At 40.7% G+C, this 26,718-nt stretch overlaps 1 protein-coding gene across 4 annotated transcripts; it reads left to right on the forward strand.

Annotated features, from left to right (window-relative positions):
• Positions 1–1,367: 1,367 nt before the first annotated feature.
• LOC6545053 (protein boule) lies at positions 1,368–25,762 on the forward strand. Of its 4 annotated transcripts, none has more exons than XM_001971524.3 (9): positions 1,368–1,544; positions 2,741–3,031; positions 13,143–13,606; positions 13,894–14,047; positions 18,491–18,550; positions 18,610–18,727; positions 18,985–19,061; positions 19,284–19,317; positions 23,869–25,762. In XM_001971524.3, exons 3-9 carry the CDS (start codon positions 13,485–13,487, stop codon positions 24,003–24,005), a joined length of 702 nt encoding a protein of 233 aa, XP_001971560.1. In that variant the 5' UTR covers positions 1,368–1,544; positions 2,741–3,031; positions 13,143–13,484; the 3' UTR covers positions 24,006–25,762. The 4 variants fall into 4 exon arrangements, with proteins under 4 accessions (XP_001971560.1, XP_026832943.1, XP_026832944.1 ...); XM_026977142.1 differs by lacking the exon at positions 23,869–25,762 and adding an exon at positions 20,132–23,680 and having other exon boundaries at positions 18,970–19,061; XM_026977143.1 differs by lacking the exon at positions 23,869–25,762 and adding an exon at positions 19,501–23,680.
• The last annotated feature ends 956 nt before the right edge of the window (positions 25,763–26,718 follow it).

The following is a 26,718-nucleotide window of genomic DNA, read 5'->3' on the forward strand; positions in this document are numbered from 1 at the left end:
CGCTTTGCATCGCCGTTGATGAAATTCAAATTTTCCAACTTCACAAACAGACGCTTCTCGCAATTTTCCAACGTGTTTTCCGCTTTTTTCAGCTTGTTTTCTTCTTTTTTTTTCTTCAGCTTATGTAAGTGAGGCGCTGAGAGCTGATAAAAATGAAATGAAAAAAACAAAAACAAAAATTACCTAGCTAGCCATAATTACGAGCTTTAGATTCGCTCGCCCTTCGCCCATTTTTTATCAGTGGCGTTATTTATGCGTCCTCCCACAATGACAAAGTTTCACGGAGTGGGTGGGGAGGGGTGGAGGGTGAAGTGGGGAGTGGGGGGTGCGCCTTTGATAGACAACAATTGAGCATTTGAAGTGCAGCGTAGCGCAAAGAGAGCTCAAAAGTGGGAAAATATATGGAAAAACTAAACTGAACCGACTGCTATACTCGTCGCAGCCGAAAACCCAAACGAAAAGCAATTAAGTTGCCTCGGATCATTGCACAATAAGTAAAGAATCAAAAAACTCGAAACATAACTGTGTTTGCCCGTCCAGCCAAAACCGTTGACGTCGCTGCCAACTTCGCAGTCGCTGCCGGCGCTGCACACTGCTTTCAACCCATTTAAATAACAAACAATAGGGCCAATTGGTTGGTCGGCCAGAACGCACCGCATTTGGCTAATTAGTCTTGAAACCAGAAGAACTAGAAGCCCCCAAAAATAGGTGTTGCTCACCGCGCCTCTTGGCCTGGATTTTAAACAAAACAGGGGCTAGCACAAAGATTAAATTGCTTTATTTTAGATAATATGATTTAATTGGGTAGACTAAGCTGGAAGATCAGTTTATTTATTTACTAATTAAGTGAGATATGGAATATATTCCATTGATGAGCACTGAAATCAATAGAAAGTACTTAGATTCCAGCTGGATTTGTGCCACCAAGCATTTCCAATTGGCATATGGCGCGGCAAAGGGGCACAGTGCCAATCAGATAATCGCAACCTTAACCGTTATTAGATCACTGTACAGCTGCGTCGCAGTCGCTGTCTCTTTCTAGGGCGACAACAACTCTAATCGGAACGGGAGATTATGTGATTGAGAGAGAAGGCTGCGGTGGGCGGTGGGTGGTTGTGGGCAGTGGGAGGTGTGTTTAATAAATAGGCCAAATATGTAATATTGCTAAAATGTGTTTATTGTAATCTTTTCCACACACTCACACACACACACGCACACTTAAAACAACGCACGTGCATCATTGCATCCCTTGGATTTCGCTCGAAGAGAGCAAGCGCGCGGCAGACAAAGAGAGCCAGAGAGAGTTGAGCGAACTATGCTGCCGCAGTCGCTGCCGCTGTCGACGTCGACTGCGCAGTTGGGGGCCCCAAATCGGGAAACTATATTCGTTCGACGCTGAGTCGTTGTTCTACCGTCGTTGAGATTGCAACACTTCTCGATTTCGGGCTTTCGGTATTACATATACAAAATAACAGAAATTCGCCGTCGCCGCCGCTCTTCGCTTAATTTCGGCCAAAATACACAATTCTCGCGTCGCACGTAAAGTAAAAAAATAAAATAAAGAGTTCTACATTTTATAACGCTGTGTGCATGTGTGTGTGTGTGTGTGTGTGCGTGTGCCAGTTTTTCATGCGTTTTCTGCCGCTGCAACAACAATTAACAACAATAACGACAACAAACAGTTACCACATCGCCTGCCCTCTCTTTCTGCCACCACTCTCGCCCTGTCTCGCTCTCGAGCGCTTTTTTAACTGCTGCCATGTATTTTTAAATTGCGTTTTTTTCGCCAAAAAACCCATAAAAAATATAAAAACAAAACAAGAGGGGAAAAGTAAAAAAGCCTGATTTTTATGTGCTGGCCGCGGACAAAAGTCAACGACTACTATTTTGGCCCGAAACAAGGCAAAAGGTTGATGTGTTAGCCATAATAAAAGCTGTACGTTTGTATGCATCAAAAACTATGTGTGTGTGTGTGTGTTTGGAAAATCGTGTGAGAACGTACTTGATTTTGGGCTCACAAGGCGGCAGTTTGGATTTTTCGCCAGAAAAACAAATTATTATGGCCAGAAGGAGGGTTATTGTTGGCCAGAAGGGAGAATGTGTTTTTTTTTATGCGTGACATATACCACTTGGTTTATTGTTGTTATTGTAACTGCTGATGTGTTTTTATGGTGTTTTTGGCCAGCATTTTTTGTGTATACCAAAGCAATGGCAAAATTCGCCCACTTCCGCTTTCTCCTCCACTTTCCCATCCTTACTGTACTGTCCCTTTATAATCTCCGCCTTTCCTGCCCCCCTTCCCTTTTGGCCACCTTCAAAAAAAAAAAAAAAAAATAGTCACAACCATATCAACGAATCTTACTCGCTCGTTTTCTACCCCCGAACTATAACATTCCTTGTATGTTGCCTTTTTCGCACACGTTGCGTATACGTAATGGCCATAAACAACAACAAAAACAGGAGCAGCAGCAGCAGTAGCCGCAATATCAGGAAACTCGCACAGTTACAACCCTTTGCCCACATTTCCCAACCCAAAAAGAGAGGGGGCTCCCTCACAAATTTCCCATTGAAATGTGCGGCAGAGAAAGCTGGAGAATTTGTTTATTCAAATTTTTCCTGGTTGGCCTTTTCAACTGCCATTTGATGAGCGGCTAAACGATATACCAAACAACAACAGCCGCCCAAATAAAAAAAAAGGAAAATACCAGTTCTAAAACCCACTACTTAATTTGCCTTGCAGTAGCCCAGCTGAAAAAACGAAAGCATCAAATCATCGAAAAGTGATAAAAAGCTAATTATGCAAAAATAATTGTTGAAATTCATAAGGCGCAAACGTTTCGCAACAAAATAGGTGCTAATTTATATCTTAAAAGATCCAATTGTTAAGTTTGAACAACGGCTAAACGCAAATGCAATCCAGCCAATAAGTGAATCCAAAGTCAAAAACGAAAAAAATCACATCGAGCGGAAAGTTTTAAACTTGATTTTTTTCGGCTGCTTGCAAACGAGGCAAGGGAAACAAAAAAAAGAGGTAAAATATATATGTACATATGTGTAATGTATTTTTAGTTGCATTCTGTGATGAGATGCTCGGGCATCAAAAAGTCGCATAAAGAACTGTGAAAAATGCCAACCGTTTCGAAATAACCCACGCGACGGATTTACTCGCGAGCATCCTAAGACAAATCTAATAAGTTCTTGGGCGCGGGGGAAAAGCGGGAAAAGTGACAGCGGAAAACAGAAAACCTAACCAATGGGAAGTGTGTCGCCTGGGGATACAGATTTTTCCTCAGACATGTAGCTTAGAGGGTGCTCCACCATCCCAATTGATTTGTTTTCTAGCGGGAGAAACATTTCAATTAAGTATGCTAAAGGAATTTCTTGGAAAATTTCATCCGGGCAGCATTTAACGATTTGTAAACCAAATTATTTGAGCTTGGGGTCATTTGTTTTACTTATGCAATTTAATAACAAATGTATAAGTTAAATAAATTTAGCGATAATCTTGAGTTAAAAGATAGGAATAATAAATGGCAATAAACAGCAAACTAATAGAAATCGATGCACTTCCTCAAAAACTAAAACCCAGCAGAACCACATTTATATTTATTACATTTCTGTGCCCGGAGCATTCATAAATTAACAATGCAAATTTATTCAACACTTGTACAATATAAATTTGAATACCATGCTTTTGCGCTGTGTAGATTTTAAATAAGATACGCCGCCAGGCGACATTTTCCGAATAGCAAGTATCTAGTGGGTCTCAAAGGAGTATCACTCCGTGATCCAGCTTTTCCAGACCTCAAGCACTGCCTTTAAGCTTTCAATGCCGTAATTCTTATTTTGGCAGTCCGCCTGCCTTTTCGGCTTACATAAATATAAATAAGTATTCCCCCCCGGCTGTCAAGCGAATGCCAAGTTTCATACCATCCTCACCCAGTCGCGAGTAGCCGAGTTCCCCGTCTGGGACACCCTGTACATAAATCTAAAATTATAATGCGCTCCGCTCTTCAATATTCATTTTCCACCGAGTTACCCCTCTCCCCCTCTCACCGCCTTTTTAGCTCTTTTTCTGTCGCCTAGGCCACAAGTGAATCCTCCGCCTTGTTACTCGACAGATTTTTCTTTATAAGCGGCGACAACACACGCACACACACACACACACGCGCGAATGCCAAAAGAGCTAAAGTACTTTTGCCTATACAGTATAGTATGTTTTCATTTAATTTTCTCGCTAAAGATACAAAAATGGCGAAAAGTCTTTTGCTTAGCTGCCATCATTGTCGACAGCTGTTCGTGGGCACAGAAGGGGGCCCATTTTTGACGGCGGCTGCCGTTGGCAATAAAATAAAAAAAAATATATAATATGCCCGCCAGGCGCTCGGTTATCGAAACGATTCGCTGGATATATTGCCGGCTACAGCTGGCAAACTAAACTTGGTGCTGTGGCAGTCTGCTCAGAAGAAAGTCGTAAACGAAGTCAAAGTTCAAGACTAAATACGATGGGGCCAAAACGCGGGTGGGGGCACATACATATGTATGTATACATGTGGCGGTGGTGGTGGTGGTGGTGGGTTAAGGCCATCAAGAAAATCTGTGTCAAAAGGAAACAAGGCGAGGAAATGCCTTTAAGCTTTGACTTTTCACAAATCAAACTAATCCCCCCGCTATGCGTGATGCCAACTTTTGCCTACACAATGGAAAAACCATCTCCAGATTACCGACATGGAGATTCTTTGAGATCTTATCTTTATGTGTGTAGTTTCGTGTAGATATTGCCATTGTGTTTCCAATAGATACATAGATACATTGCTTTTAATAAGGACCAAATCTTATGGTTCTTTTGCAGTGTATATAAAACCATAGTTTATTTATTTAGCTTTCTCTGCAGTGCGACGATTTTAGGGCTCAGGCTTTTCGATTTTAGTTTGGGTTCGATGCGTTAGCCCCACATGCAAAATGGTCACCAAACGGTAACCAAACTTGCACTCTACCGTGGCGCTGACCATTTGGACCGCAACGCAGGCAGACCCACGACCGCAAAATTGGAATACAGACTAGAGAGCACTACGGATTCAGTCCAGATTCCGATAGAAGTACACATACTCGCACAGATGCAGGTACTAAGCTACGGCTACAGATACAGATACAGCTACACCATTTGGACACACCCACCTGAATAATCTATATGCTAAGAGGGCCGAGGCCCCATGTCAGCATGTGTGGGTCAAATGCGTGCGGCTTTTATGGCCGCCATTCGTTGGGGGATTCGAAAAGTGTGGCCATAAATAGAACCGGACTGTGCAGCACGCACTGCTCTGCTCTGCACTACTCTGCTCCCAATTCCCACTGCTCGCCACATCGGCGGCTCTCAAACGGAGCAATTATTTTAGCTTTTTGCATATGCTTCGGGGTTCGAACCCACTGGAGCTGCATTGAAGCGAGTCGTGGTTGGGTTCTCTTCCCATTCATTCATTCATTCATCTAACGAGCTGATTCTGTTTTTTTTTTTTGTTTTTTTTTACAACTATTCCGTTTCCACGCTTCATTCATGCATTCGAACAAAAAGTTAATATTAGTTATCTGCATATTTTCACGGTTCTCAAATCGTTTGCGCTGCCCACCAGCGGATGCACACACCAAGACGCAGATAGCGAGATACAGATACAGATACAAAGCAGATACAGATGCATAATGCATATGGAAATTGAGTTTGCGCCACCTGACAATAGTTTCCACTTGGCTAATGTGAGAACTTTTCGTTCACCTCCAAAGCAATTTGGCCATCGCCAAAGTTTGATAGACAAAGTTTTGATTCTTAACTGCATAACGTGCGTAAATTATAGTTTGTTGAAAAGAATGCCCAAGCAATTAAATACTTACTACATTTCGCATTGAAAACATCTTATTTGGTGCGGGAAAAGAATTTTCAATTTAAAGCGATACATTTATCGAACGATTTGCGATCCATTAAATAGTAATAATTTCGGTAGCTCTGTGGAATTTTAAGTGGGGAAAAAGTGATTAACAAAGATTTGTTTACTCATCAATTCAGTTGTTCATTCATTGAATTGGTTTCCTGTTCTCAAAATTGAGTGTCTTGTGTATTTTGTTTACAACTTGATATTAGGCAGCTGCTAATCGAGTAAATTTCACGCTGCTCGAAATGATGATTGTTATTCCCCGGTTGAAACTTTCATGGCTTTGTCGCCATCTCTGAATTTCTTGGCCAGGCAATTTAGTTAAGCATGGCAACAACAATAGCACACTCACACGCAGATACACGAAGCGCATGCCGAGATATATGTAGGTGCACATGCAAATGCAGATACTGACATCGGTTTTATGCGAGTTGGCAACTTGAAATATTTCATTAACTTGAGAGGAAACACACACATTTGTGTGGGCGCAAATGCCAATGTGCATCTCTCGGAAATTTAGAAATTCCCTTATCTAAGCTGCACTTCATGTGCGAATCTCATTTGCATATCTTTAGATAAATTAATATTTTTCATTTGATTTATAACCCCCAACTGGGTCGCCAAACGTAGCTTAACTGAAATGAATTTAAGGCGCAATACGGGCCAAAACGTTGCCAAAGAGAATGCTGTTCAAAACAATACAAAAAAAAATGTTGGTCGCACATTTTTCGAGCATCGAGACAGCTGCAGATGCAGATACATTCGCGTACTTTCGGATGCAGGTACATAGTATTCGCATGCATATGCATATGGATGAAAGTTCTCAAACGAAATGATTGAAGTGAGTCAAAACCAACAAAAAGCAGAAGCCTGGAGGGGCACTGCCTTGGAGAATGACGTGCTCAGCTGCGCTTTTTCACTTTTACACACGAATACAGTCGCACGAATTCGTGTAGATACGCCAGTGCACTGGGAAAAATGTTTTTAAATTGCCTTTGTATTAATCGCACTTGGTTAAAAGTTCTTATTGTTATTACAGTGGGTCGGAGCTAAAAGCGTAGTTTACTTATTTAAAATACCTTTAAAGAGAAATTATTGCAATTGCTTATTTTCCGAGTGCCAGTCTTCATAGCTATCGCCATCTCTTTCGGTCGAGCCATTGTCTGCATTTTCGCATTTTAATTTCATGCTTTTGGCCTAGGAAACGATGGCAACAAAGGAGGCAGCAGCAGTAGCACATTCAGCTGCGTCTACAGAAATAGTTGGCAGCGTCTTCACGCCCCCAACTATGTATACACATACACATACACACACACACAATCACAATCAGTCAAAGCCCCCCAAAAAACCCCACAATTTTGTAAACCCACCCGCCTTTTGAGTCACACTTTTACGTCACTTCTTTTCACTTTTTCTCTTTCGGTGGCCGCCTTTGGCTTTTACATTTCCTTTGGCTTTTCTTTGGCTTTTTGTGTGATTGCATTTTTATGGCTGTCTCCACTTGGAAAGTGCCGAATTTGCATATTTATATTTTTGGCAGTTCCACCTGCTTCTTTAGTAAATTGCGTATACGCCCCCTTGGCCGGTACAAAAATTGTTTTTTAATGACTTAATTTGCCATAGCATTTAATGGATGGCTTCGCATCAGCTTTCGTCCTTCGTTCTCCGCTTGCGGCTGTATCAAATTCCGCTTAAATCCTTTGTCAGCATAGACAATAATCCGAACTGGGAGGGCATCAGCCATCGCTCATACGCAGCGTTGTCGGTCTCCCGCAGCTGAAGTGGCAATAAATCATCCGACCGAAACTTTTTCCACACCACACACACACACACACACACAAAACACACATACGCAACATATAGATTAAAGGACATGGGCATGAGTTAGATGGGATTTTGTGTATATATTTGCTTGAAATTAATTCCAACAGACTTTAAGTTACTGCGACTCGGGGCAAATATTGGACAAGGGCCAAAAATAAAACTAACACAAATACAAGAAGTTGGACACTGGCGATGCACAGCACAAGCACAAGCACAAAAGTTTCATTGTTTCAAACTAGTTTTTGGCTTCGCAAATATATCTGTATGTATATGTGTGTCTGTGTTTACAGAAAAGAGGATATATGTGTGTTACGGACATATGTGTGAGTGGATTTACTGACACAGTGGCAATTTGTGCTCGCGCTTTTGTAGTTTGGCGTTTCCCTTTTGCTGCTGCTGCCACTGCTGCTTTGGTTGCTCCTTCAGCTTCTGCCGAGGATTATGGATTTTTCTGTGCCACATATACATACATATGAATCGGGGTGTGGGCGGTATAGCGCTGATGTGGGATGGATACCCTGATGGCAGGCCATCAATTTAGCTGCTGAGGCCGCCGAGCCTGCAATGATGACGATGACGATGATGACCATGATGATGATCATTATGATGTTTGTCTGTTGGTTTGTCTGGCCCTTCGTCTTCTCCTCTGCCCATTATCAAAGCCCAGGCCCAAGCCCAAGCCCCATCACCATCCCCTCGCTCCAACATCCTGGTGTGCTACAATTTCCTTTCACTTGACTGACACCCAAAAGCTTCGTCCTCGCTCGCCGCACTCAAGGATTGTATAACATGTAGGCGAAAGGCAGCCAGCAGTTTTTCCTTCTTTTATTTTCTTTTCTTTTTTTTCTTATTTTTCCCAGGTGAGGGGATGCGCGCGGGGGGTGCACTTCCACTTCCGGCGCACTGTCAGTCAGTGCATCCTTGGCTGTACATGTGTGTGTGTGCTGTGTGTGTGTTTGAGCCTGTTTTGCGCTTTCCCGCTTTCCACTTGACTTGGCTCCTCTGACTCTTGCTCTTTCGCTGCCTTCTCAAAGTTTTAGCACCGCAACTTCAATTGACCTTTGCTTTCCCCACAGCCCACCGCCCACAGCCCACAACCCGCCCATCTGCTCTTTTGGCCCCTTTCCTCTTCAGTTCATCTTCACCCACTGACTTTCTTTCGTTTTAAGTTATTCACCAACACGTACGCTTTAACGTCATCGTCATGCCTTAGCCATCAACATGATTTCCTCGCCCGATTTTCCCGCCCGCTCCAAGTTTCCATCTCCACCCGTCCCCCTCCCATTGGCTTATGCCACCACGTCGGCAGTTATGGCCTCTTAAACTCTTTGAGCCTGGGCTGGCTAATTGTCCTTATGTGACTTGGATACGCTTATCTGGCCAACTGAGGATACACGGGAGTCGTCTGCTCTGCTCGTCCGCACCTGGCGAGCTAAAGGCTTTATCCTGCATCCCCGTTTTAAACGGCCTCTCGGTGTACTGCAAAAAAAGTTTAGCTAAATAGTACATGCATTATTATATTACTTAAAATATATGTTGAAGTAAATTATATTATCATTTTGATCTTAGGAAATGAAAATGTGAAATGTGAAATGAAGAGGTGCAGGACTTGCAATCGATATCCTTTCGCTTTTCCCTGTGTACGCTCCATATTTTGTGCAGCATACTGGCAGGCGCATTTCGTCCTGTTTGGCAGAGGTTTGGCTCGGCGCTTTCGCTGTGTCAGCGTTTATCGCTCGCCTTGGGGTCTGCTCTTTATTGTTTTTGGCAAGGACGCTTACTTATACACACACACACACACAGGCAAGGATGCAGGCTGCGCACCTGCAACTATAATGCGATACAGTAGCAGCACGGTAGGGAAAACTCGGTTCGTTCTTATCTTTTTTCGGCGTATGCTTCTCGGTTGTCCGTCCCTTGTGGGCAGTTTAGGTTTAAAATAGTTCCAACGCCTTTGGAGTCCTTTCCCCGCACGCCTTCCTTCCGGTTTCGGTTCCTGTTACGGTTTTTACCACTTGCCCCTCCTTCTCCCTTTCCCTTTAATTTCCTTCCCTTTTTCTCTGGCTTTTCCTACGTTTTTCTTGCCACAGTTGTGTGTTGGCTTCATTTCCCCCTCCCGTTTTTTTTTCTTGCTACTTCGTCGTATCTGTGCCAAGTGAAGCGCGCGCCCACGTTGCCGTTTTATAGGTCAAACTTGCACTCTCTTCAGCAACTGCTTTACGTCGACTTTCCCACAGCCCCGCCCACTTTTTCACTCTCGCCCACCGCCCACTTTTCCCCGCTCTCCCCCAGCCAACTGCTACTGGCTACGCAGTCTGGTTATTCAATAGTTTGGTGCTCACTAATTGCATTGCCCTAATTGCCCAAGTTACGCTTGAAATGTGCCAAAATCGGACGTAAAAACGAACTGAAAATTCCGAACAGCTAGCTAAATGTTTTTTTAATCCCTGCGATATCAAATATTGAACAGCAGATTGTTAACGCATTGCGAATTATTTCTCCATTCTCACTGTTGCTATAAATGGGTTGTATCGATATTCATCTTTTCCTTGTCCTTATATATAACCAATTATTATTTACTGTAGTAAAGTATAAAAATATTAAATTAAGTATGCTCATGGAATTTTCTTAACATTTAATCTCTGTTGAAATCCTTCATTTCCACTTATGCAATATGAAACGCTTTGTTTGACAAGGATCCTTTTACTTAATTCTATAGTTTTTTGTGTGTAGCTTTTTCCCCATTCCTTTCAAATGCTAGCATAGCTGCGGCTTTTTCAAAATTTCGTAATTAGACGCGATTTGAAACCCTCTGGGGACGTAAAATTCTCTGGCTGTATCCCTATTGTTCAGAGCATATCTCGCATCAAAATCGCTGAGCATACAGCAGTCGCATCGCAGTCGTGGCACAAACTCTTTCCTCTTTTGGTAATATAAAATTCTTTGACGGTTCCTGTTTCCATTGGCATTACTCGCGCAATTTTCGCACGTGGAATTTTGCAATATTGTTGAGCACGAGAACGAGCACCTCAACTGACTGGCTGACTGACGGAATGACTGAGTAACTGACAGCCCTGTGGGTGGATGACTGGATGGCTGGATGAACGGATGCATAGATGTTGGCTGTGGGTGGGGATTGTGTGAGAGTTTTGAGCTGGCGGCTGCTGTTGATTAAATTCCATTGATATCGCCGGCGTTGTCATGCTGCGAACCGAGTAGCTCCACTCCGTGATTTTCCGGCTGACCTCAGTTGCTTCAGTTGCTGCCACTGGTGTTGCTGTCGCTATTCCGCTGTTGCCATGGCCGGGAGTAATGAAGATTTTAATAATTCAGCTGCTGCTCTCGGCCACTGCTCGGTATTTTCTCTTTGTCACCGCCTTACTATCCTGCCATCATTAATTCTGCTAATGCGCAGGAATAAAGTTCTCAAAAATAATTTCATAATATTGTAAATAATTAAGAGCCGCACATAAATCACGAGCAGTCGCCCTGTGGCCCATCTCGGCTCATCATGAATCATGTCAGGGGCACTTAGCCATCGGCAAATCAGTTCTCGCCCCACCCACTTTATGCTGGCCACATCCGCTCGAGAGGCCAAGAAAATCTATGGCAAAGCTTTTAGTTTTTCAAAATTTTCTTTCGCCCAAAAGCCAATACAGCATGTATTTATAATTCGCCAGACGGAACAGACTGTATGTATGTACTCCTATATTCTTGCGTACAAACGTCATTCGATTTTGTTTTTCTCATATCTTAAAATATATGTCTTCTTCAATTTTGGAACAGTGACGCGTTTTAATGAGCGGAAGATATATCTGTTAGTTGGCTTTGCATTTATGCATATGTACGGATTTAGTTTTAATTGCGCCTAGGAGAATTTATTGCCATGATTTATACAGGCACTTATATTTCGTTAATTTATTTGTTTGAGATACGGAAAATGGGTCGAAATAGAGCCATACAATCACGTGTTGCCAACAACTTTCCCACACAGTCCATTAAATAGATATCTCATACGTGCATCCGACTTTCTGTGTACATATATGTATGCACATACGTACACAACCTACAAATATCTTTAAATCGATCGGGAAGTCGGACGTACAATTGAAATGCCTCGCATAGCACAACTTCAACGCGAACGCAAACGACAACAATTTTGACATTTTCATTGTTAATGAAAATTTAATTATGTTTTCATTGCTGTGTGTGCGTGTGTGTGTGCGCCAATCGAAATCCGCCCGTACACACTCGGATTGCCGGACAGTCGGCGGCTATCAGACCGCCGGACAGTTGTCAATTCTACGGGGCGGTGGTGGGCGGTGGGCGTGGAGCTCTCAGAGATAAATGCCCGCCGATAAGCGACCAGCACGGCGGGCAATGGAGCGCGTCGCCCATCATCGATGAGCCAGATACGGATACCACCACGGATTGAGATACAAATGACGATATGGCCAGGGATACCTACATGCTATATGGCTACTCGGGACTTAATACTACTTGCATACGAATATGGGGCCAGCAAACATGCGACGCCCAGAACATGCAAACATCATCTACAACAAGCCCCCTCCCCCATCCACCCCATCTACACACAACTAAATGAAATGTTTGACGAAGGCTGCGAATATGTATTCAACTCGAACTCAAATAAGTGCATGTAGAGTTTCCTCGATCGGAATTATAATGGGCAGCTCATAGCAACACGTATGATTTTCAAAGTGCACAGCGAGAAAATTGTGGTCAGCTAATTGGTTTTGTTGGTGTGATTTCCATATCAAAATGCCTGCTAAAAAATCTAGTTTGCAAGTGAATTCACGGATGTTCCTCTTATATGTATAATTAAACTGCAAGGAACTATTATAATAATATATTCCTATGTGCACTTGCCTCTCGTGTGGCCCAAAAAATTGTTCAAACCGTGTTGTTGACAAGGCAAGTTTATTGTTGCTGCTGCGGCTGTGATGTTGCTGCTGCTGCGGCTGCTGTTGCTGCGGCTGCTGCTGCTGCGACTTCTGCTGCTGCTGTTAAAATTAAACTCTCTGTGCTATTTAGTTGTCTCGCCGCCGCTTCTGAAGGTGAATTTATGGTGCACACATGGTGCCCGACGACTACTACCTCTAGTTTTCGCTGCCCGTGTATGGGTGCGTATCTGTGAGCGTGAGCCTGCCTGCGCAGAGTTTTCCTCGTGTGACATATGTCGGCTGTGCCAGAAATAGATTCGTTTCGAAATGTAGGGGGCAATTCTTTCCGTTTTTTTCTGTTTTTCTTTTTCCGAGATTCAAATGCTCTCTTTTATAACTCGATTCGTTTTGTGCTTGCCATGTGGCTGATTATTTTAATGGTTTATTAATGAGCTCAACTAATTTTGCATTGATTATTTGCCTTTTCCAGTTATCAAGAATCAGCAAGAAGCGCACATCCAACTGTATACATGCGTGCTACAAGAAAATCAGTGAAAGCCATCTCAATAGTCCCAGCCGCCGCATAATAATCGCCATCCGATCCGATCCGATCCGATCCAGATCTCCCGATTCGATAATTGAGTTGATATAATCCAATCTCCGCCGTACCAAAAACGAAACAAATCGCAAACTCACCGGAGCCGCTCGATCCCCAGCGAACGGCAGCGACAATAAGTTTTTTGGCCAGCGCGCACCTCCAATCTCCAGCAACAGCCTCAAGATTCTGCCATTCGGAGCACCCAACTTTCGTCTGGAGACGACACCCGCAGAGATGCACAAGATCGCAGCAGCGCCGCCTCCATCGGCCACGCCCGGCGGAGGACTGGATACGCCCCTGGCGGCGCCCAAATATGGCACATTAATACCCAATCGCATCTTTGTGGGCGGCATCAGGTGAGTTATGCTCTTCAAGGAGCTGCCCCTCACTGTCCTCCGATACCCGGAAGCCTTAAAAATTCCTTAGTTCCAGGGGGAAAATGTTTATTACATTTTTTCTCTGCGAAACATTTCCAAGAATGCAAATGGAATTGCTAAGGGATAAACTGATAACAACTTTAAGCCTGTATATGCTGGTATTAATTAAGCCAAGATTGATTACCAAATCATTTTATCATTAAAGTTGTTGTGCTAAAAGAAAACTTGTCAGTAGACCCAACTAATCCAGTTCCTTCCCTACTCAGCGGCGATACCACCGAGGCCGATCTGACCCGCGTCTTCAGCGCCTACGGCACGGTAAAGAGCACCAAGATCATCGTGGATCGGGCTGGAGTGAGCAAGGGCTATGGATTCGTCACCTTCGAGACGGAGCAGGAGGCGCAAAGACTGCAGGCGGATGTAAGTAGTACTCCAATGACCTTGCTAATGTCGCCTGTTGAACGTTTACCAACAAACAAAAAAAAGAAACAAAAAAGAAATGCCAGTATTATAATTTTAATGAAGCGAGCGTAAACATCACCAACAACCTACGAACGATTGAACGAACCAACCAAACCCAAACTCATATAATAGAGCTCTTTCGCTTAATAGATTGTCGCGTTTCGAAATGGATATGAATGATATGTACGCAAATCACACACAACTTAAAATTGTGCTCCGATCTTTTAGGGCATTACCTGACCCATCACACACAAGTACTACTACTATGAGACGTCGGTTCCTCCTACTACTACCGATACCACTACTACTACTACTTCTACTACTACTACTACTACCACTACCAACACTCCCCGCGGGGGGGTCCCCACATAAGAAATACCTCATATGATTGTCGCCATATGTGCGATATATGATATATGATATATGATGATCAGATGTACCGCCTTAGGTACGGACGGCACTTTGTTCTTTTATAAATTTCTTCTTATTGCGTTTTTGTTGAGTTTACGTTTCCGAGTTACGTTACATTTCCGTTGCGTTGCCATTCCGTTACGTTACATTCGATTCCGTTGCGTTCCTTATATCGTTTCATTGCCAGAAACCAAAAAAAAAAAAAAAATTACACAAATTACACATTCTTATAATACACACCCAACACCCAACACCCACACCACTCACCCACCCAGTTATATAACCCCACATTACCACTTTCCCAAGCGTAGGCAGCCCCCATTTCCTCCTATATATTTCTGTGATATCCCACACCCACACGTATCCACCATCCTATTGATATAATACCGAAGTTTGCCCGTTAAGCTAAAACCAAAAAAATCAAATGCAAATGCAAACAAATGTTGAGTTCGTTGCACCGTTTTTAATGCTCATTTTATGCAATCAATTAAACAATTAGCGAATTTTGCTCTTTTGGCTCCGTTACACTGGAGCGCGGTCTCCATAGACTTTTAATAGACTAGACTATATAGACAATACCTTAGTGCGTTGCCTTGTTGCCTTTGATTCTCGTTTGATATCCAAGTCTTGAGTTTTCCGTTTTGAGTTATATTTTCGTGTAAAGTTGCATTGTTGGCACATCTTTTCCGTTCATGCCTAATTTGCTGATTACAAATCGATTGTGTATTGCACATTTTTCCAATTGCGGAATAATTAACGAACCAACAGCAGCAGCAGTAATAATAATAATAATCCAATTCCAATCCCCCAGCAAAGTAAGTGCGCGGCGTAAAAGTTCCTAGGGAATACACTATATGTATATATATATATATATATATATCTATCTATCGAAGCCATACTTAGCAGTCCAATCACCTGCTCCCCAGGGCAACCCACGCTCTCTCTTTCAGTTTAAACAGATGCACTGGGCGAAATGCAAAGTAGGAAAGGGTATATATCTATACAGGAAATAATGTAATTTCGTTTTTTTCAAATAACTTGTTCTTATATTTAAGCCTACTAATATGCAACTTCTGGTTATGTACTGATTTTTTTTCACGGTGCAGCAATTGCCACTCGTTTCTTGACTATATAGAGTAAAGATCTGGGCTAGGTTCACCTCGCACCATAAACAGTTCTGCCTCCAGGTGGCTCATTACAAAATGAACTTGTCTGCCATATTTTGTTTTGGCATACTAATTGATTATAATTATTGCATAAGCACTGGCCTGCGAGTGATGCAACTTTTACCCATTTCTGGGATAAATTCCCATTTACCTTTTGACCCTCCACCGCGATACTGGCGATGCTATGGTATACTATATAGAGGCTGAAGCTTCCGCCGTGCTCTGTGGCATATTAAGTGAAAAACTTTTGCCGCTCGTCATTAATATGCATTGTTGTCGTTCTGGCTGTGTTGTTCCACCTCTTGTTGCCACTGCTGCAGCTACTGCTGCTGCTTCTGGTGGTGCTGCTGGTGCTGCTGGTGCTGGTGGTGCTGCCCCAGACTGGGGCACGAGTGTCCTTGTGAATGCAAAAGGGAGTGAGCGGAATGCAGAGAGCATAATGCCCGCAGGCAGAACAAGGATAACAACGACCATACTCTATGCAAAAGGCAAAGGCAAAAGCTGAAACGGGCACACAGAGGCAACGTCAACAACAATAAAAACAAGTCCTGGCAACGTTTAACCAAGTTTTATAATTCACACACACACACACACCAATGCACGCACGCACACCACCCCAGCGAGAGAGGAGACAACACACATTACACTAATTAAATTTCATTTAGAAAAGTTTAGCATTTAGTTCGAGTTTTTTGTCGACCACGAACTCATCAAAAGCCGCAGCGTTCAACAAAAAGGTCAAACTGGGACCACCACAATCCCGAAAACACATTCCCAAGTGGAGAGTAAAATATACTCGTATATCATATCAGTCCACAGAAACCAAAGCCGCCCACACTGCGTATACTAATTTTTGTGTATATGTTCTATGATGGCCAACTAATCCTGCCCATTCGAAACCATTGTCACCTCATACATGCATAAATACGCAACACAAATACATAGATTAGTGCAAATTGAAATGGGTCCCTAAAATGAGCTCGAAACGCACATTTCAAATGTATGAGATTTGTCTATACTCTGCTCCACTCTTCAGGAGGAGAAGAGTGGACTCTTCAATTTTAAATCACTTTAGAGTGGAGCGCACAGTTTTGTTGTCCTTTTTGTGTGCTGTGTGCTGAAACAAAAGGACACACCGCCATCAACGCCGTAAAAGCCAGCCCAGCAAAAAGGATTCTTAATTAAATTCAGCCAAGACAAGAGGTGGTTAAGAATGGTGTGGAGGTTGGGGGGTGGGCCTCCTTTGCAGGGCTCCTTTTTGCCATACGTTTCATCTTTAGTTTACTTTCTCAACTGTTGGCCCTTTGTTAGGGTCCTTATGCCTATGTCGCTGGCCGAGGACGATGGCTCGAGGGCGGCCAACTCGAACATAAATGAAAAGAATGTTTGCCCAGCGGCGGTCAGAAAAGGATACGGCGGCTCAGGTTTTTCCGTGCCTCTCTCCGCTCAGCTCCTCTTGTCTCGCCTCGCTTCCCTTTTCATTTTCCACGTTATTTTTCCGCATTTTTTATTTTTTTTTTAACGACAAAGTAGCAGCATCTCTTCGTGGCCCGCAAACATTTGCTTAGGTTAATGGTTATTACCGCTGCCAAGAGGGGTCACCACTCAAAAACGCCACTCCCCGGCCGACTTCCTCAAGGAGTCTGGGCTTATCTCTTTGTGGCATCGTGTCCTTTTCATGCATTTCATGCGCAAATCACAAGGGTATCAGCCGGGACTAATTGGCAATTAAAGATGAACTGGCTGCCAGACGGCCAGTTTGCCAGTCGGCCAGCTTTCCATCTGCGTTAGTAGTTTTTTTCCGCCGCAGGAAAAGGTATTAAATGTAAATTGGCTGGTTTATTGGATCGAAGAGATGCTAAATGCATTTTTAAAAAGGGTATTTTTTCGAGAAAAAATGAACTTGTGGAAAAGTTTCTTTATAAAAGGCTTTGTAAGGGAGGCTAACGATATTTTAAGCTACTGACCTTTTTTTTCCTTTCTGTGACTTTACAATACTATTTATATACACTTAACTTGGTTTTGGTGTTACATTATTATTGGTTTCACAGTTTAATTGTTTGTTATTGTATTAAATTGAATATGCAGTAGCAAACACGAAACGAGAGAAGAAACGAAACAATAAGCAAGCTTTATATTCCAAATTGAATTTTGTTCTTTTAACAATGCTTTTGTGCCTTTTCAGTTTTTATACATTTTTTAAATGAGTTCATTATTCTGGTTAATTAATTTTTGTGTTTATGTTTGTTGATTAAAATAAACATGTTGTTGAATTTTGTGCCGCGTATATGAAAATGAATATGAAAATTACGGAAACAATGAGAGCAATAAGTTGGCCATTGGATTTGCTTTTGAAGCCAAATTTAAAACCACAGCAAAAACAGCGCAAGTCTAGTAATGCAACATATGTACATGACATTTTGTAATAAACCTTACCTAATTTAATCACACACACACACAACACTACACCCCACAGTATGAACATTTACACCTATATACTTTATATATATATATATAACTTCGGTAATGGTATTTTGCCTTGGCACGTGTTTCTCTCTCTTAGCCATGGCCGTGCCATAAAAAGCAAAAAATGAACAGAAGATTTAAATAATAATACAAAAAAAGACACAATATAAAACCAAAAGCGTTGCGCATTAATTTTTAACTATTTTTTGAGAATTTTTGATGCTGCTGCGTTCGATTTGAATTTGAATTTCTTCGTTCGGCTTGTGTGTTGATAATGCAATATTGTGATATTAATGTTCTCCTATTTATGCTCTCTCTCTCTGTCTTTCTCTTCCATCTCTCTCTGGCCTAAAAACAGGGTGAATGCGTGGTACTACGTGATCGCAAACTGAACATTGCACCGGCCATCAAAAAGCAGGTGAGTGCTACCACTTCGGTGTGAGTGCAATAAACTAATAATGAATGGCTTTATCCTAGCCCAATCCTCTGCAGTCAATTGTGGCCACAAATGGAGCCGTCTACTATACCACCACGCCGCCGGCACCGATCAGCAATATACCCATGGATCAGTTCGCAGCCGCTGTATATCCGCCAGGTGAGTTTTGATCGTTCTGGTGAGCGATTCCATTTCGAAAGTATATTAATGTATTAATCTGTGCGTTTTGATGGGTCTTCATCGTTTATCTGAGTTTCACTTGGTTTTATTGACATTTGTTTTTCTTTTCTTTGTATTTCATTGCGCTCTCTTTCTCTCTAAACTCGAATACACTTCATCAACACCAACAACTACAACCAAACACCACCACCATCAATTGGGAAACAATTAACCAAACCTAGTTACTGACTTTACAGCCGCTGGAGTGCCAGCCATCTACCCACCTTCAGCCATGCAATATCAGCCATTCTATCAGTACTACAGTGTGCCAATGGTGAGTGCGATTCGGTGCGATGCAGATAAGGTCAAAATAATGCCACTGATAATGAATCATATATATTCGCCATGAATTCAGGCGTATAACTGGTTTTTAACAATTTTGTGTGATTTAATATGATAATCCATGGCAATTTTCAGTGCTATTAATTTGACCACATCTCTGTAGCAAATATAGCAAGTATCTGTACAATACTTATTCTCAAATCTTCCCTTGCAGAATGTACCCACCATTTGGCCTCAGAATTACCAAGGTGAGTTGCATTGAGCCCAGCCTCATAGTATTTTGTATCTCGCTGGCCATTTTGTCGTTTGTCGTAGCCTACACATATCGGTATTTGCTTTCTTTTCTTTCATTTTTTCTTGGCGCACCACCACCACCACCACCAACTACAACAACAATGACAACAATCAAAAATCAACTACCACCAAAATAGGTTAAATCCAAAAAAGAAAAACATAAACTAAACAAATTTTCGTAGTCGCCAATTTTTCGTTGAGAGCTGCCCTGAATAATAAAATCATACCAACAACTAAACTGCAACAACTACAACTGCAACGACAACAACAACAAACAACAACCATCTGCGACAACAACAACTACAACTACAACAACAATACCACGCTATATGCTATATATGCCCCTCAACTCTGATCGAACTGCAGCAGCAGCCGCACTCTTAGCTTATAATTTTTAGTTGATTACGATTATTTTAATATGCCTATGGTTTAATTTAATTTATGCTAAGTTTGGAGCTTTAGTTTTGGCCACACACACACACAAAAATATGTATGTACATGTAATGTAAATTAGTTGAATGCCATAGCGAGGGAAAAACTAAATTTATATTATTTAATCTTCGATTTCTTTTGATTGGACAACAATTTTTTTTTCGGTTTTGCTTGCTGTATATAGCAGAGAATGAATGTAAATAGTAGTAGTTGGCACAATCACTTTGCTTATACAAGTATATAACAAATACCGATATAAATCATATAAATCCCTAGGTACAGATATATGTATGAAGTTTTTGCCAAAAAAAAACATTTTTTTCGATTATTTTGTAGGAATTTATCCATGTTAACTTTGAGGATGCTACAGCTACAGCAGCAAAAGTGATGCTACTACTACTACTACTACCAAAACAACAACAACAACAAACATGCAACAAAGAGCCACAGCAACAAAAGTAAACTACAAAGCATAAATAGAATTTATATAAACTCAGACACAGAAATACACGCACCACAGCTGCAATTTCGGAAATGTTTAGTCAAAGGAAATCGTATATTGAAGGTAGAAGCGCTCTGGAAGGACACTCACCCACACAAGCACACACACCCACACACATACACGCATACATATGTAGAGCGCAGGGAAACCATTGCAAAATGCTGTAAAGTAAGCTGCTTATGTTATTAGGGATGTGGCGAGTGAAGGAGTGTGAGTGAGTGTAATGAGTGATGGGGGATAAAATTTTTGGTAGACGAAACATTTATGATGTGCAATTAGCGGTGGAGCGCAGGGGAGGGGAAGCGGGTAAAGGGGCTATAACCATAGGGACGTCGACATAACTGCAGTGTGTGTGTGTGTGTATGTGTGTGTGTGGAAAGTCAACAAGTGAAAGACAGAAAAATATATGTGGAGGCAAGAGAGGAGAACTTAAAACCATATTTAAGCTATGCTATATAGGAAACATCATGCTAAACATACAGAACTGGATTATACAGATGCAGCAGATGTGGAAAGCACTCACTCAAGCCAACAAACACCCATACATACGCACACACACTCACACACGCGCGCGTGCAGGACGAACACACTTATAAATATACTATATAGGGAATAAACAAGTAAAATTGCATAACACACACATACTATATATGGTAGCTAAGAAAGCGGGGCAGCGATCGAAGATTAAAGACATAATATTATGCATAAATTAATTTATATACATATATACAATACATATAAAGCGTAAAGTAACTGTAACTCGTAACTGTAACTGTAACTGTCCCACACAGACACATACAGCAATACAAAGCAAAAAGATGAATAAGCAAAGGAGACGACAAAGTCAAGCAGCAAAGCAAGCACACACTAAAACACTTACACACACACACACACGCACACAAACACACGCACACAAACACACGCAGACGCACACACGCACGAGTCCTGAGCGGAAAGTCAAGGATAACTTATGAAAATTATGAAGTTCCCTTAACTTTCCGATCAGAATTCGTTTAAAAGGTAAAGAAAACCTAACTTGTAAGCCAAGCAAAAGAAAACTGAACGAAATTTTAGTCTACAAGAAAATACTAATGGAGGAAAAGTAAAAATCATGAAATCTAGCCACATAAGCCAAGCAAAAAGTGAACTAAATACAAAAAAAAAACAAAAACAAAACACTACAATAAAGATATTCAAAATATGCTAGCTAAAAAGGCGAAAAACATACACACACAACTCCCGACTATTATAAACGGGAGGCATATATTAGAGAGACTATTAAAGGAAAGCTAAACTCAAAGCTCTAGCGAAAAGAAAATAGATACAAAAAAACTCAAGCAATACATAGACACTCATAGGTGTGTGTTACACAAGAATATAGTTAAATATATACGAAAAGCAAGCAAACGTAAAATAAAATAATAATTTAATAAAACTAATGTACAAGCAAAAATCAAGCAAAACAAGCTCTGCGAAAATGTTGATTTATAATTTCTGTTTTTTCTACACTCACTTAAGATTCTGTTGTATCTATTGTTATGATGATGGCATCAAAACTAATCAAAAACACGAACGAGAAAAGCGCGATGTGTTAACCAAAATTATTTAAAGTAATGCGAACGCGATGGCCAAAACATTTGCGGGGGCAGCCGGCGATCTGCGAGCGAATTCCATTCAAAATTGGTGCATAATTTGGCTGAAATATGAAAATTCGAGATAAATATTTACATATACGTATATGCCTTATTGAACGAAACTAAATTATTTGCCCACTTAATACTGTTATCGTATTGTAATAAACCAACCCAGAGGTTTCAAAAATACCTGCTAAAACAGATGTCGCCGAGGTCGCCCACATTCACATCCCAAAAAGAAAACAACCAAAAAATAAAATTGGTCGAGACTCGCTGCCGCCGCAAATGGATTTCGCTGCGAAGTTGTTGACAAATTTTTACTAAATTGTTAAATAGTTAAATACAAAACATTTTTAAATCGAATTGTAACAATAATTAGACATGAAAAAATTACTCTTTGTTGAAACGAAGCAACACAAAATGTAATGTAATGAAATGGAAAGCAATAATTCACTTAGGCATGCTCTAGTTAAAAACTAAAACTGAAATCAAGTCGAAGAAGCAACATAGAAACCACCAACCAACCAAGAGTACTTACATGTATGTCAGTCAATAGGGATTTTATTTAGTTCGAAGGCCCGGATTATCCAGTTGAATACAAATTGCTGGGTGGAATGTGAGTGACAAGGCCTAATTTCGAAATGAGTTCTTCATTCATTCATTCACTCTTTTCAACCAGCCATCGCCATCCCAGCAATTTAATCTTCCGCAGACTAATCGCAAACAGAACAGATCATAACTAATAAATCCAAGGCATAACTTAAGTATATACGTGATATTTTGAAAGCGAAAATTCATAAATAAATTGTTTAGGTTTAAAACAATATTAAATATATTATACAGATATATACATATATACATTATAACGATAATGCCAAGGCATAATTAAAACCATAACGATTAATTAATTAAAGAACGAATGAACATTTTTGCTGACAAACAAAAAAAACAAACAAAGGAAAACCAAAAGAAAAACAAACAAAAGCAAATGCAAATGCAACTGAGAGGAGTAAGATGTTTGTAAACTCAATTTATTGTACGACTTGAATGAAGGAGAGCGAAAAGAAGTTCTTAAGTTTTTACTGAACAGCAGCAAAGAGCAGAGAGCAGATTGTCCCATCGTAAAAATCTATTTAGTTTATATATAGTGAATATTTATATTATATATACATATATTAAATGAACAAATGGCAAGTAACAAACAACCAACAAAAATGAAATAGCAATTAGACGAACGTAAAAGGAAAGTGAAAAGTTATATATATACAATACATATATATCATAGCGCAAAGAATAATATATATATATATACATATATATATATATTTTAATGAAGGAACATCAACTGATTAAGTGCAGCTCAACTAAGAGCACAACATGTTTTTAGACTAAGTACCTACCTACCTAAATGAATTCAGCAATTGCATAATATACAAGAGAGGCGAGAACGCTGAAAATGCGCCAGGCCCAGAGAAGGGACATAAGATTCTACTTCTACGGCGTCCAATTTGTATAATTATATATACGTGCATATATTACGAGGATAATGCCCCATGATCATCACAACACAACAACAAATTTAAACAAAAACGAAGCATATTTAACCACATACAACAACCACACCCACACACACACACTATACTACCTATATAAATATAGAAATGAGAAAGAGGAAAAGAACGCATAAATAGCAATAACAATAAAGCAACAGCTACTTAATAATTTTAGCAAAATGCAAAAAAAAATGAATAGCAAAATATTTGGTTTGCGTTTATTTCTTTTTCCCCCCTCCCGTTTGTTTTTCAGTTGGTAATTACATTTGACTCTTACTGCGTTCTTTTAATATATCTCGAGTGTGCATCTTCCTTTTTCCTTTCCCTTTCCCCCTCTCAGATTTGTAATTCAGGGCACCATATATACATATATATTTTATACAGAAAACCAATCGCCATTGCTGCACTCGCCGTCGACGAACCCACATTCACCGCACTCCCAATCGCCGCACTCCCAGTCGCATCCCCAATCCCCATGCTGGGGCATCGAGGATCTGAGGGATACTTTGCCCAGGGTATAGCTTCGGATTGGCGGATTATCGGCGGGCATAGCAGCAGAGGCTGGACCAAAACTTTCACATTTCATAGAGGGCGCTGCGGCGGAGAGGGCACACCACAGAACTCAGCATAGAAGACGCAGTTCTTTAGTAAAAATCAAAATCGGAATATATGGGAGGAGACGGGACGGGACGGGACGGGACCGGAGATCCTTTCCTGGGGCAAAGGATCTGAAGGACCTGATACTACGAACCGCCGATGTCTGATCCTGGCGACCAAAACCACCTTTTGTTTTTAGTTGTTTTTATTGTTTGTTACTTTCAAATTTCACCCCACCAACGCCACCAACGCCACCACCGCCATCGATGCCATCACCACCACCCCAGCAAAATATTTTGTTGCTTGCCACCCCAACGGGGAGTTCACTTCTCGTTCCAGAGTTCAGATTGTTATTAGTTTTTTCGTTCTTTTGTTATCAAAGTTGTTTGTTGCCGGGCATCGAATGGTGTGTGAGCAAGTGAGCAAGAGAAAAAAACAGATGAAAAAAAGAGCGAAGGAGAGTGTAGGAAAGGGTTAATATTAGCAAGCGGAATGATGAACCCTATCATCATCATCATCATCAACGTCGTTTCCCATCACATGTGACCCACACATCCAAACCCGAACCGAACCGAAGCGTAACCGAAGCATATCCAAAACTTCTTCAAAATCGGGAACTCCCGTGGGAACACCCCCAGTTAATACCGCAACATCATAACCAACCGCAAGAATCCGCAGCTATATTATCGCCCGATCCGAGCTCATGGCCCTAAAGCAAGCGTTTTGACCATTGGACATTAGCATTGCAAAATGTTTTGGGCTCTGTTCTTTTTCGGACTATTATATCGATTAGATCAGTTTATTTATTTTTTCCAAATTAAACCAGTTCATCGTTAAGGCTTAGGTTTTCCTTTTTTTGAAATGTTTCGAATCCAATGTATTATCAAAATTTGTTTCAGTTTCTGTGTGTAATGAATTGATTCCAAATTATTATTGAAGTATTAATGTTCCGATTTAAATTCAGCTTACCGTATGTCATTCCTTGAAGAAAATAAAAAGGAGCCCAAAACAAAAACCAAACTTTGTTTATTTTATATCGTTATATAGTTTCAATTTTTTCTTACCTTTTTCCGTTCTTCCTCATTATGTGTAGCATAATTTTTAGGTGCTGCGAAATACAAAAAGCAACGAATCTTTCAGTAGCATGGCAGTCGAAAAGCTAATCGTTAGGCAGAAATAAAAAAAATGATAAAATAGTTGAATTAAACGGTTGTGTCAAATTAGCTCTAATCTCAAAGTGGAAACCCAAAAAGATATCGAGGAAAGGCGGTAATTTATTAGGACTAAACTTGTCTAAACTCTAAATGTAGTTCAATTACGATTGATTTGCTAAGCTCGCTCGTCTTTGAATCCTATCTCTCACTACCGTGTGTAAACTTTAATCTTCCCGAATGCGATCAACCAAAGTAATAATAATCTATATAGGAGGCATACAAAACACATACACTTAGGCGATGGTTAGTATATGCGAAAATATATACATATATAGAAATGTACAAGAACAATATCTCGATGGCGTCTCAACACGAATATAATACGGTTATCGGATACCAAGTTATAATATTTATGAATGGGCAGATGAAAAAGGGGAAAGCCGAACATTTTTACATAAGAAAATGCATTTTTTAACAAACGTCTACGTGTGAATTGAATAAACCCTATGTGTGTATACACGCATATATTATATACATTTTATTAAATATATACATATATATATATATATATTATATATATATTTATATGTATGTATATGTATATGTAAAGCCGAGCATCAATTTTTTATAACAAGAAGCGGCCCGAGGAAGCGAAAGATAAAAACCCGATTCATGAGAGCAGCTGAAATCAACTGCCCAGTGGGCATTCGTGCTTCGAGGCTTCACTGTGCTCCGTGTGTGCGCGTTAAAACGTTTTTGAAGTAAAATTTAATTTACACAAGACTGACGCTAAAAAATAACTAAGAATATTAAAAGTGTACTAACCGTTTACGAATTTTTCAAATGCCACACACGGAGTAAGTGGAGGTCAGAGGTCAAGGGGCCCACGGAGGATGCAGGATGCAGAATGGAGGACTTGTTGGGGGCACCGCTTTGTATATGGTTATATTATATTGTACTTAAAATGGAAAACCTGAGATATATATTATATATATTTATATTTACAATAAAGAAAAAACCAAGCGTAAAACTAATGCAAAAATACAAAAGGCATAATTTATGAACAATTAAATGAAGCGAAATGAAATTAATGGTAAATAACAAAATATACAGTGTTATTTTTATTTTTATGATATTGTACCTACATTAGTAACGTAACAAAGTAACGGCGCAGCAATAATAACTAAATTAATTAGCAACCAGAACTAGGCAAAATAAAAAATACCCCACAAGAAAATGTGATGAATATTGTATAAAACAAATTGAAAGTCCCATTATCCCGGAAGACAAGATATCTGAGTTTCGGTCGATCATTATTTGGCAGAGTAATAGAATCGCTAGACGAGATCTCCCTGAATCGGACGAGCCTATGGAATACAATAAACGTGCAACGAACTCTTTTAGATTTATCGAGGATTTACCTTAACGACACATAGGTGCATTACGTAGTTCTCGAACCGAGGTGTTTGGATTATTGTTGTAT

The sequence above is a fragment of the Drosophila erecta genome, unplaced genomic scaffold, assembly GCF_003286155.1.
Source record: "Drosophila erecta strain 14021-0224.00,06,07 unplaced genomic scaffold, DereRS2 tig00000021-arrow-pilon, whole genome shotgun sequence".
Lineage (NCBI taxonomy): Eukaryota > Metazoa > Arthropoda > Insecta > Diptera > Drosophilidae > Drosophila > Drosophila erecta.